Source organism: Ochotona curzoniae, unplaced genomic scaffold, assembly GCF_017591425.1.
Source record: "Ochotona curzoniae isolate NIBS_2020 unplaced genomic scaffold, NIBS_Ocur_1.0 contig_2723, whole genome shotgun sequence".
In the NCBI taxonomy this organism is placed as follows: Eukaryota; Metazoa; Chordata; class Mammalia; order Lagomorpha; family Ochotonidae; genus Ochotona; species Ochotona curzoniae.
This window is the reverse complement of record NW_024465573.1, coordinates 6,690,051-6,703,014: the sequence shown is the minus strand read 5'-3', so window position 1 is coordinate 6,703,014 and position 12,964 is coordinate 6,690,051. Positions and strand designations below refer to the sequence as shown.

The 12,964-nt window shown below is 35.2% G+C and overlaps 1 protein-coding gene across 2 annotated transcripts in view; it reads left to right on the top strand.

The window, feature by feature from the left end:
* Positions 1–12,964, top strand: part of MTMR2 (myotubularin related protein 2) — an 89,480-nt gene that overhangs the window by 55,924 nt on the left and 20,592 nt on the right. For both annotated transcript variants that reach the window (XM_040976822.1, XM_040976823.1), the window contains 5 exons: positions 2,600–2,694; positions 2,846–2,956; positions 4,165–4,266; positions 6,766–6,849; positions 11,806–11,955. In XM_040976822.1, the coding sequence (XP_040832756.1) occupies positions 2,600–2,694; positions 2,846–2,956; positions 4,165–4,266; positions 6,766–6,849; positions 11,806–11,955 (542 nt within the window). The remainder of the gene's footprint in view (positions 1–2,599; positions 2,695–2,845; positions 2,957–4,164; positions 4,267–6,765; positions 6,850–11,805; positions 11,956–12,964) is intronic.

Here is a 12,964-nt window from a genome sequence, read left to right as displayed (position 1 = left end):
GAAGAATGTAGCCTGCAAAAACATTGTTGTTTTACACTATGTGGAATAAGAGCCAGTGGGGGGGGGGATTGAGGCGTGATGAAAGGGAGGTGCAGGTGAATAGGAGACAGACTAAGCGCCTGCTTTGATCGTAGAATGTACTTGTTGCTCCTGTTCTGTACCTTTGCTTAGTGCTGTCTTTTGTACTGAGTACTTTTTCACTGTCTCTACCTATCTGGAGGACACCTGCCAGGGGGGAGGGGTGTGCCTCCCACAGCTGAACCTTCTCTGTGGTTTTTAGGGTGTTTACTGTATTTTGTTTAGATTACATGCTCTCATGCATCACATTTATATGTATATGTGTGTTAACCTCATTGGTGAATATTCTCAAGGTCATTTTGGTATATCTCATAGAAACAATGGTTTCTTCCTCTATGATCAGAGTGAATAACTCAGATTAGTAAATCCAAAATCCTTGAGTACCACTACTGGATAAATTAGAGGAATAAAAAAATGTAATTTTAAACATCTTAATATGAAATTATGTATATAGACTTGACTGTTGTGCAGGGGATTACTGGGAATTGTTTGTTAGGGTAAACTTGCATGTATTAAATTTGTGTTTGAAAAGGACTTCAGTTTTTAGTTGGCTTAATGCAGATCTATAGTTCACATAGTTTTTAAAAAGTTAAAGCAGTGTTAAAAACAGCAGTAGCATGCCTTAGGGCAGTGACGGGCTCACAGTTTTGTGGCTTGTCCACATCAGGAATGCAGATGTTGCCACAGTGTAGGAATTCAGCTTCAACAAAGGAGGCAGTGTGACACTGTGCTTGGTGGCTGAGCTCTGTGAAAGGAGAAGCAGGAGGTGCTGGAGAGACTTTTAAGTTTTAATCAGAGGAACTGAATCCAAGTCTCAATCAAAGCAGTTAGTGGTTCTGAAACATCAGGCAGTTTGTTCCATGTTTGTGAGCCCTGATACTGTCATGTAAAACTGTAGGCAAGTATATTCCTGTTTTTAAGTGTTAAGAATGTTAAATGAAGTAGTCAATTGGAAAGTAGTTCAAAACTATGAAGAGTGAGGTTGCAAATACCAGTTGCAATTGGTATTTGCTCTCAATAACCTGAGGAAAAGGTAGAGGGACAGAACTAGACAAATTGTGATGGTAGCATAGAATAAATCCACAGGATTCTGTAGTACTCTCAGTTTTAGGAACATTGTCATGTAAATTCTCATGATTTTAGAATAAAGGGGAAAGTGGAACAAAAAAAGCCACTGGACTAAAAGAGACATATTCAATAGCAGGTTACAGAATAGTAAGACTTATTTTTCTTTAGCAGTAAGGTATCTGCACTTGATCTTAGCCAGAAGATCCAGAAGCAATAGTAGTAAGCTGCCTGTCTCTGGAAGGAATTCATCAATGGTTTTTAGTAATGCTGAACAAAGCTTTCCTGGCTGAGGAAAAATTCATAGGGGGAAAAAAAAGACAAGTTTTTGTATCTTTTTATAATGATGGGTGCATTTAATTTTAAGTGGGTCCCTCCAAATGAAGCATGCATTGGAAAGAGTAGCTTAAAACCTATAGCAACTCCGAGGAAAGTTTTTCAAGACCAGAAATGGTTGCTGAGAAATCAATCTCATTTCAAATTCCATACAAAGCAACTAGTCCTTCAAAATGAGTAAGAGACAAAGTCAGAAAGTTAACATATCTTATTAAACATTTCATGGCTAACTTTTCCCAGAGCCCTTTAAAAGCCTTTTAGAAAGTTGTTGATCCATAATATTGTGCAGAATTTTTAAATATTTTATGATATAACCCTTGTATTGAGCACTGGGAATTCTGACTTTTATGATATTATTTGGCTTTAATTTTTGCTGAGTTATCATGCCTACCTCATGCATGTTTTATGTGCCACATAGATTCATCATTTATTATCTGATAAAATTTTGCTTTAATTATTTCTCTACAAAGTTGGACATCAGGGGTCAGGAATATAATATCCTCTTACATTTTTTTCTAAAAATCATGTTTTATGCACATTTCATTTCACCTATAATGTTTTCACCAAAACTATAAACATGTAAGAAATTTCTGGTGTGTCATGAAGGTGCTTTAAAAAGATCATGGGAAGTTAAATTAAGAGTTTATTTTGATGTGAAACAAATTTTGAAATCCACGAATACAAGTGTATGTTCTATGTTTAAAACCTGGTGTTGACCTGCCAGTTGTGGCCAAAGGAATACTAGATGAGTCAGGAAGCTAAGACATCATGATGAAAAGTGAACAGTGACTGCCTGGATGTGTCCGCTGTTGTTACCACCATTACCACCACATCTCTGTGGTCCAGCAAGCATGGCAATCATTTTCGTTTCCTTTTGTTTCTGTTTGGGGGGAAAGGTACCACTCTCCAGCTTTAGTTCTTTCCATTTTTCTGTGTTAGAATAAGGTCAAAAGTTTGGATAAGGCTTTTGGTGTCTCCTAGATTCATTAATTTTGTGTTTTTTAAGTATGAATTGTAATAATTTTTATAAAATAAGGTTTTTGAGGTATAACACACAATGTATAGTAAACTGTGTATAGTACACAGTTGTGTATGTAAACTAAATATTTTATTTTTCCAGCCAAAGATGTAACCTATATATGTCCATTCACTGGTGCTGTACGAGGAACTCTGACTGTCACGAATTACAGATTATATTTCAAAAGCATGGAACGGGTAAGCTTTTGGCTGCATTACATTTTTGCATGTATGTGTGTATGTTTGCGGCCAACTTTGTTCAATTTTGATTGTTTCTGATTAAGCTTTTTATCAGGTACTGTTGTACAGTAGTGATTGCTTAGTTTTCTCTTTTCTTTCCTTCTTTTAGGATCCCCCATTTGTTTTAGATGCTTCTCTTGGTGTGATAAATAGAGTAGAAAAAATTGGTGGTGCTTCTAGTCGAGGTGAAAATTCTTATGGACTGGAAACTGTGTGCAAGGTAAATGTTGTGGTTTTATTGGCTTGAATAGCAATCAGAAGCCTGTGCCCAGAGACTGCTTTCCAGAAATGACAAGTCTAGTATGGATTCCATGCCAGACATGTTGTTTCTTATAAAAGGAAGCAGTATTAAAAATTATAATAATGAAGTTGATTCATGTATTATACTGATTTAATTTTGGGTTCATTTCAGTTTGCACATTTTGATTTGCTCTTAAGTTTTTAGCAACTTATGTCTAGAATAACCCTCTTTATGTACTTAACACTTTCCAGGATGCAGAATACTCTTACATTCATTATTTCACTTTGAGTCTCATTGTTCTGTTAGAAGGGCACAATAGATATTAATGCCTCTAATTTAAAAATTGGGAGCATAAGCTCTGAATAGTTAAGGCATGGCACGTTGTAGTGGGGGAACTGGGTATGATATAGTCTTCATCACCTATTTTGTTTTAATTACTAGTTCTTACAGTTTTTCAGAAACAGTGTGTGAAAACTGTATAGAATATCCCTGCTGTTTACAAGCATTCTTTAAATGCAGGTTACTTGAATGAAGCTTAAATTGCTACATCTGTACCAGTGAGTCCTAGGTATTTAATAACATGTCTAACTCTCCTAGGTTCCTGTTCTTATGACCTAATGAACCCTCATTCATGTACATCTCAGTTCTGGGTCACATTATGTCTCTTTTTTGCCAATGTTCTGTCAGTGTTGAAAGTGTGTAGTAAAGGGAAACATTAGACAAAATTTGGATTTATTAGATTAGCAAGAGATTGTCCAGTGGAAAGAACAGTAAGTAGAGAAATAATCAGCAGACAAGATGGGGAGGTAGCAACAATGAATCAAGGTTTTATGGAGAAGGTCATGACAAAAGTAGACCTCACTGGATCTTAGCCAAAGTCTGAGAAACGACTGACAAATGTGGGCTTTCACAGAGTGCTGGTCTCCGGGCTGCAATGCTTGCTTCTAGCATCTTTCCGTCTTGAGGTTGTAAGCGTTTGTGTAGTTTCTGCCTTCTGTATTATGTCTTGGACTTGACTGTTGTGTGTGTTTTTAAAAACCAATAAATCATTATATTTTCTCTGCCTTCAGGAACTGTTTTTGCTTTGGAATTAGACATTTTGTAAGAAAGTTCCAAGTAACTTTTTTTTTGTTACTTAAAAATTGAGGAAAAAAAGATAGATAACTTGCATCTTAAATCTTTTCTAGGATATTAGGAATTTACGATTTGCTCATAAGCCTGAGGGGCGAACAAGAAGATCTATATTTGAGAATCTAATGAAATATGCATTTCCTGTCTCTAATAACCTGGTAAGATATTTCTTATCTTTAAAAGAATCTGCAATATAATTATTGTAGTTAAGGAAACGTATCTATCTAGGGTCTCTGTATTTATATACCTGCTTTGACATTTAACTGGATGTATAGTTTAGGTTCAATCTAATTTCGTGGACCACTTTCTTTAGGTATGAAGTGAGGAAGCTTGATTAGCTGATTCTAAAGGTCCATTTCTGCATCCCAGACAGCTACATGAGGTTTCTAGCCAGGATGCTTCTACGAGGGAAACATTATGTGTAGTGTTTGGTAGGATATGACACGCCTTTTAAAACTGAGAGCTGATAGTTTCTGTTGGAAGTAATGGTGGGAAAGATGGGAAATATGAATCCCTACTGTGCACCATCTGTAGTTAGGCTCCCTTAGAAGCCATGTTGTGGTAAATTTTACTTTTCTTTGCTGTAGAGGTGAAAGTAGGTCCACGTAAGCAATTACTCAAGAACCCATTTGTATAGGATGGAATTTGAAATGAACATGGTCTTCTCACTGTACCTTTCCCTTTTCCTTTTTCTACCTATTTTGAGGCAGAGGTAAGCATGTACACTTATGTAGGACTGGGTTAGACTACAGCATGGAGCTGGGGATGTAGTCTCGGTCTCCCACATGGGGAGTACAACTGGGTCTCTTGCTGTGTCTCGGTGTCTGCATTAGCAGGAAGAGCAGCCTGAGCCAGGAATCTGGCTGGGTGTTGTGATCTGGGATGTGCCTGTCTTAATCATGAGGTTAAATGCCTGCTCTCCATTTTTTACTTATTGCTTCTGCCACTATGTCTGTAAAAGTGGTAAATAAGTGATTACATGCCAAAAAATAGAAATATATCTCAAGTGTTTTTTTTTTAAAGAAACCGAAAGATTCTTAGCTACTTAGTTGCTATTCCTGTCATGATGTCAGATTATTTACTACTTAGAATCAAATGTAAAGAAGCTACCAAAGGTATTTGAAGAAAATCTGATAGGTTAGCATTTAAATAAATGTGGTAGGTTTTTATGCTTTTTAAAAAATTATTAAACATATGTAGAAAGTAGTATATTCTCAAAGCCATAAAAAAGAAAACTGTGCCCTACAAAAATGTATGCCAATTGACCCAGCTGTCCCACTCCTAGGAATTTATCCAAACAAAATGAAATTACCTTATAAAAAAAGCTTTTTGTACATTTATGTTTACTGAATAGTCATTCACTACAGCCAAGATATGCAATCAACCGTTATGTCCATCAGTGGATAAGTGGATAAAGAAAATCTGGTGTATGTTTCATGGAATACTACTCAGCCATAAAAACAGAGACTTGGTTTTTGCAATGAAATGGATACAATGGAAGCTATTATGCTTTGTGAAATAAGGCAGTCCCAAAAAGATAAATATGATGTTTTCCTTGATTTGTGGTAACTAATACAGAGATTATTTAAAAAATATAATCTATATGAGCAGGATTGACATTTTGAGATTTTATATTGTTTACAGCCTTTGTAGATGTCTTTTTTTTAAACTTATTGTGTGTTGAAATCTTCACCTAATGCAATGGTAAGCATGTGATTGCAAACTGAAAAGATGCCATTGTATATATTAAAAAAAAGAATAAGAAAGGGGAAGGTAGGTGGGAATGCTGGCAGGAGGGAAGGTTGAATAGGGAGTGTCACTAAATCTGTGCTCCTAAATCTGTGAAACCTGTTCACTTTATTTAAATAAGTTATAAAAAGGGGATGCCAATATAAATATTTTTGCAAATAAGTAAATGAAACATTTGGGGGAATGGTGTTGAAGTGTGTGAGTTCCAGCTACTCTGCTGCCAATTCAGCTTCCTGGTAATGTGCTCGGGGGGGGGGGGCAGCAGAAGAGCCCAAGTACTGGGGTTGCCAACCATGTGGAAGACAGCGATGTAGTTCCTGTTCTGTTTGGCCCAGACCTGGTTATTGTGGTATTTGATGAGTGAACCAGCAAATGGAGGCAAGTGCGCATGCTTGCTCTCACATGCTCTTTGTATCTTCCTTCTTCTCCTTCCTTCACTGCCCTCATTGTTCAGCCTTTCAAATAAATAAATTCTTTTTGTTTGAGGATTTATTTATTTTAATTGAAAAGGTAGTTTTATGGAGAGAAGGAGAGAGAGAAAGATCTCTCTGCTGGTTCACTCCTCAAATGACCACAACAGCCAGAGCTGAGCTGATTCAAAGCCAGGAGCCAGGAGCCTCTTTTGGGTCTCCCACACAGGTGCAGGGTCCCAAGGTTTTGGGCTGTCCTCGACTGCTTTCCCAGGCCACAAGCAGGGAGCTGGATGGGAAGTGGAATAGCTGGGACACAAACTGGCATCCATATGGGATTCTGGTGCTTTGAGGTGAAGGACTAGCTAATGAGCCATTGTGACGGTCCCTAAATAAAGAAGTCTAAGAAAAATACCTTGAGTATGATAAGGGTATATTTCTGACTCATCCAGTTTCAAAATGCTTTTACATTTGTTACCTCTGTTTAATTTTTTGCAGCCTCTTTTTGCTTTTGAATACAAAGAAATGTTCCCTGAGAATGGATGGAAGCTTTATGAGCCTCTTTTAGAATACAGAAGGCAGGTATGTTCTTTCACTTCTTTTCCACTTTCAGCATTCTATATTCTTTTCACTACAAACAGTATTTGTGGATAGAAGTGAACCATTTTTTAGGGTTTTATTTTTGGTTTTTTGAATGACACCTAATCCTGAGTGTTTGGCTACCTTTCATTTTGCTGTCTTTCTAATATATGCCAGGGATCTTTTGTGAATCTTAACTGAAAGGTTGTATTAGTTTATTTAGAAATATTAGTAATTTGGTGAAGAAACTATCCTATTTCTTGTTTGTCAAAGAATAGTTGGTTGTAGGTACATGGATTAATTGGGGGGTTTGTGTACTACTGCTCTCATCTGCATCTACTTTTGTGAGAGTACTAGGCTGCTGCCATTAGTACTGCCACATATTATGTCCTGAAATCTGGTATTCAAATATCTTTGTTTTATTTTTTAAAGTTGCTTTCCTGTGTTTCCATATGAATTTTAGCTTGTTCCAAGAAAAATATCATTGGTATTTTGATTGGAATCAGATTGAATCTGTGAATTACTTTGTGTACTATGGGTGTTGTGATGGTATTCTTCCAATCCACGAACATGGCAGGTTCTTCCAAATTTTGTGTGTCTGTTTCTTTCTTTAATGTTTTGTAATTTTCATTGTAGAGATATTTCACATCCTTGGTTAGATTTATTCCAAGATACTTACATTTTTTTGTAGCTATTGCGAATGGTACTGCTATGACAAGTTTGTTTGTTTGTTTGTTTTTTGCCAAGGTATTGTCTGGATATCCCGAACTACTTTTTTTTTTCTCTTTTTAAATTTTGTTTTCTTATTGCTGTATTCTTGTGATATAGCCCAATGCCTGATATACATAGTAGATAATATCTGGTAAGTGAATGATTATATTACACAAGAGTGTTTTCATAGTCTATCTGTAAATATTTTTCAGCTAATAGATCTGCATATTTTGGTTTTATGTAGTAAATCCTATAAGATATATATATCTACACACACACACACACACACACACACACACACACACACACACATATATGCTAGGCTTTTCTTACCCAATTTTAAAGTATTTGACTTGTACAACAATCCTTTGAGACAGCTTTTATTATCTGTACAGCATATGAAGTAATCTGAGTCAAGAAAACTGAATAGTATAGAAGTACTAATTGTGAGCTCTAGGAATCAGCACTGGACCCATGCTTTTCACTCTAACACTTTTTTCAATATCAAACTTATTTTGCAAGAAATAATTATGTTTCTGCTGCTGTAAGTTGACCATCTCTTTTGACAAAGCTATAACAGCTACAATAAAGGTTTCAGGTGTTGCCAAGAAAGATATGTTTGTGTCTGTGTGCAAAATTGTCACACTTTTAGGGAGGCTTATCAACAAAAGAAACAAAATTCCCTTGTAACCAGCATCACAAATGGAAAGAATGGCATCTGTATAGATCCTTCAGATATTAAAGGCATTTATCAGGATATTATGAACAACTATGTAAAAAAATTAAAGGTTTTGGTGCAATACTTAGTTTGAAAATTGGATCCTGCTAAAGCTGATTCCAAAAGAAATGGAAAATCTATATAATTCTAATCTAGTGCTTGCAATCAAAATTGTACCCCCAAATGCCCTGTGCACAAGTTTAAGGAAGAAAGAAATTTGTATCATATTTGAGTACTTCAGAAATTGGTAAAAAAAAATACTATCTTTCCCTCAGTATAAGTCTAGCAAACCTTAAATTGGCAAGTATTAAAAAACCTGATTGTTTTCTGTAGCCCTTCTCTATACCCTTGTAGGAAGGTAGTCTACCTGCTTCTTACTTGTAGAGCTCTAAAAGAGCATTAAGCCTATGATTATAAAGTAACTGTGAACTGTGTGTTTGCAAAAAATTAGAAGACGTATTATATTTTTGGAATTATCTCTGAACTTCATGAACTCTGCATATTAATTTAACAAATAATAAAAGACCTTATACAGACAATAGAGAAAAAATTAAGTGACTATTGATTTATTATTGATAAAAATGTTTATAGTACCAAATCCAGCAGTAAACAAAAGAGAGAATGCATCATCACCAAGGAGAGTTGGCCTAATATTAGAAATTCCATTAATATGATTCACCAGAGAAGAAAGAAGGATTGCGTTGAAATCTATACATTATCATTTCCCCTATTTTTCAGCCTTAGGCATTTCTTTGCAGTACTTAAACTATAGCTAAAACTGTCTTGTCTTTACTTTTAATTTTCCTCTTGTTCCCTGAGATTTCTTGCTAATTTAAGTGGGATAATATCATTTCTTGGTAACCATTAACTTTGATATCCAAGTTATTCTAGAATCCAAATATGAAAATCTTAAGCATGTAGCTTTTGTATTTACATTTTTGCCTACATTTAAATTATGCAATTCTAACTTGTTTCACAGAACCAGGAAGAGAATGCTATACACAGATAAATTGTTTGAGGTTGATTAAATTTAAAATTTCTTATTCATTGATACCATGTCACCAATTATTAAATTATGAAGAAGAATATAAAATAAATTGGAATCTAATTAAAACCTGAGTCAGCATGTAGTATTCTGAAATTTGTGCTAATCTAGAAACTCAGGGTCAGAGCACAGTGGTTCATAATCAGGAAACGTTGTCTTTAAAAGCTATGAAAATAAAGATTATTCTTTGAGAATACAGGCAGAAATTGCTGTCACAGCAGCATTCATTGTAGCACTTTGGAAAAATATCTCTAGTAGCCATAGCCAGATATAAGAAAATATGGTTAAAAGAAAAGAATAATTAAAGGGCAAAGGTATAACCATATCCATTTACATGGCAAATGGTGAGATTAGTAAGTATGGTAGTATGGATAGAGCATTGGACTCTGGATTAAATGAGGTGGGTACTTCAGGGTACTTAACTTGCTTTATTCATTTGTTTTTCCTCTGCAGTGCTAGAACCGAGTCAACTAAGTTTAGATCTAATGGAGAGCTTACATCTAATAAGACTTAGTTTTCTGCTTCTGACCATCCTTTTTAAGTTTATTATTGAAAAAACAAAGTAATCTTTTAAAATTTAAAGATGAACAATTCCACTTTCTCTAAATTAAAAAAAAAAATAATGGAAGCAGTGATAATAGCTGCACCCACTCTGTATGATTCTAAAAGTCCAGGTCCACAAGGCTGTACTGGAGGGCAGGTTTCTCTCCCCAGCAGACGCTTCTCAGCCATCCCGTTAGTTTCCTCATTTTAGGAAATAATGCTGTTGGTTTCCTATATGTCTTTTTTCAAAGATGTTAAACTACAAAGCTTGTGTCAGTAAATGCTACACTATTTTTTAAGCACATAGTAGTAAAACCATGCACACCATTCTGTATCTTTTGTTTCATCTAAAATATTTGAGATTGTAGCATATCAGGGCATATAGGGTTTCCTACCTTTGAAAAAATTGAGATCCAACTCACATGCTGTAAAAAATCATTAATATAATCTACTCCTGCTTTTTGTTTTTCAATACTCAAAGGTTGTAGTTATCAGCCTACTTTAGTTCTAGAACATATGAAAGATATACAGATGCAGCTCTGCTTCTTAGAGTTATTTGGGTGTTCCTGAAAGACTCATATGTCACAGTGCCTTCATTTTTTACTTAGTGATAGGTATTGCTTTTTTGGATTGTTTGAAGGTTACATAATGTATAGGAAGACATTTTGTAAAGTAAGTATCTATTCAAATTGTTATTTGAATTTATTATGTTGTAAAGCTTTGTAAACAGAAATCTGCTGAAACTGATTAGCTTTATCTGAAGAATGAAAATCACATTAACTCTGTAGACCTCATGCTTAATAGTATTAAAAAAATTAGACCGTATCTCTTTTAAATGGGTAAAATAATTAATAACCATTTAGGCTTGTTATGTGGAGAGCTTCTTTACTTTTGAATCATGGTGATTATATAGAGGTCTTGAGAAATTGTGGATAAGGTCAAGAAAAATCAAGAGATCAGTAAACACCTGTGTAAAGAAAATGAGCATGGTCTGCAGAAATACCCAGTCATTAAAGTAGATGCGTTGCTTAACTAGCCTGGAAAACACTGCTCGGAACTGGCATGTAAGTGACTCAGCAAGACCACAATCTTACTTATTTTTGACTTGACTTTGACCAGTGGATGCATTAATCAGAAGAGAGATTTCTGTGGTCAGTAGAATAATATCCATGGCAAACATCCAAATATTTACAGTTTATCATTAGCACTTACTACAGAGACTAGAACCCATATTAAAAAAAAAAACCACATTTATTGATCAGTTAATGTAATTGTTTCATTTTTTGTACATTGGAGGATAGAAAATTTAAAGTGTTAAGTAATTGTATGTGTGAATCAGTGTAGTATTTGTAAAATAGCAGGTATTGAAGCTCTGAATGAGCTTCAATGTGTCTGTAATAAATGGTTTTAAGTAAGTCTGTGTTTTCACATTTGTTTGCATTATTTGCTTTACTTTTCTATAATGTTTTTGAGTAACAACATTCTATTAGTGTTATAACATAGGATTGAAAGCTTCATTTTATTTATATAAATGCACATAAGTGATAAGTTTATCATTCTTTGGACATTTGGTGCCTGTCCTTTGAAATTTCTTTGTTCAGGTGAGTGGCAGTCATGTTACTTTCCAGTCACACTGAACGAGACACCTGTAGTCTTAATCTTCTGCTTGTTTCTCCCTGGCTGTGCTAAGCCTGGACATTCATTCTGTTGGCATTGAACAAATTAATATACCCATTAACATAATATTTGGTACCAAAATGAAAATATATCCTACATTAAGAACATAAATCTTTAAAGGTTGTCAGCATAGTTAGATACTAACTGTCTCAACGCTTTAAGAGATGAATAGTGGAAATAAGAGACTGAATATGTTGGCTGCTATTCTGATGTCTTCTAATACTGTGGGTAGTTAGTAATGAATGTTGTGTTTTGTCATACGTAGGGAATTCCAAATGAAAGCTGGAGAGTGACAAAGATAAATGAAAGATATGAACTTTGTGATACATACCCTGCCCTTTTGGTTGTGCCAGCAAATATTCCCGATGAAGAATTAAAGAGAGTGGCATCCTTTAGGTCCAGGGGCCGGATCCCAGTAAGTATCAAGCATTGATGAGACTTTGTATTATGTTTTTGTGTTCCATTTAATGCTGAGGTTGATGAATGGAAGAATGGATGCAGTAGAAAAATACTTACAGCGGCAGGTTTTAACAGAGAGTGGTAATTGAATTAACCAAATTTTTAAAAATCTTGACATAATTCAAAAATAAAAACAGAATTGCATAGTTCTTATTTGGAAAGCAAGAGTTTCCCACTGCATTATTCACTGTATCTTAATATGTGTTATTGTGCTGCTATAAATATGGGGTATAGGTCACTTTCTGCTATGCAGGTTTCATTTCCTTTGGGGCTTATTCCCAGGGGTAGAGTAACTGTGGTTAATGAGGTAGATCAATTTTAAGTTGTCTTAGCCTTCTCCATACTAACTTCTGTAGTTTTGCTGTGCAAGCCTCCACTCCCACCAGCAGTAGAGTAGGGTACCTTTCTCCCCACATCCATGTCAGGAGGTGGTGTTAGATTTCCGAATGTAGGCCAGCCTTAGTTGAGTTAGGTGGAACCTCAAGGTGGTTTTTATTTGTATTTCCTTAAAGCTTGGGAACCTGAGCATTTCCCTAGCTCCTTGGTGAATGAAGAATGGATTAAAAAACTGTGGTATGACTACTCCATGGGATATTATACAACCACTAAAAGAATGAAATCTTACTATTTGCACCAAAATGCTCCCAACAAGACACCATTATGCTTAGTGAACTAAGCCAATCCCCAAAGCACAAATATCATATATTATCTCTGGTATAAGGCAATATTCATGCAAAACAAAAAACAAATAAATACATTAACATGTATATACCTATATTTGCATAGGTGAAATGTAAAATGGAGATTAGAACATCAGGAAATAAAAGATATACTGCAATATGCATCTCCACTCCTGAAGAAGACTCTCAGTGAAAATGTTAAGTACACCTTGACAGTAGGATACTGGATTTTCCACCATTGCCAATACCTACAATGCTATGATACACTTAAGTAGCAGCTGTTGG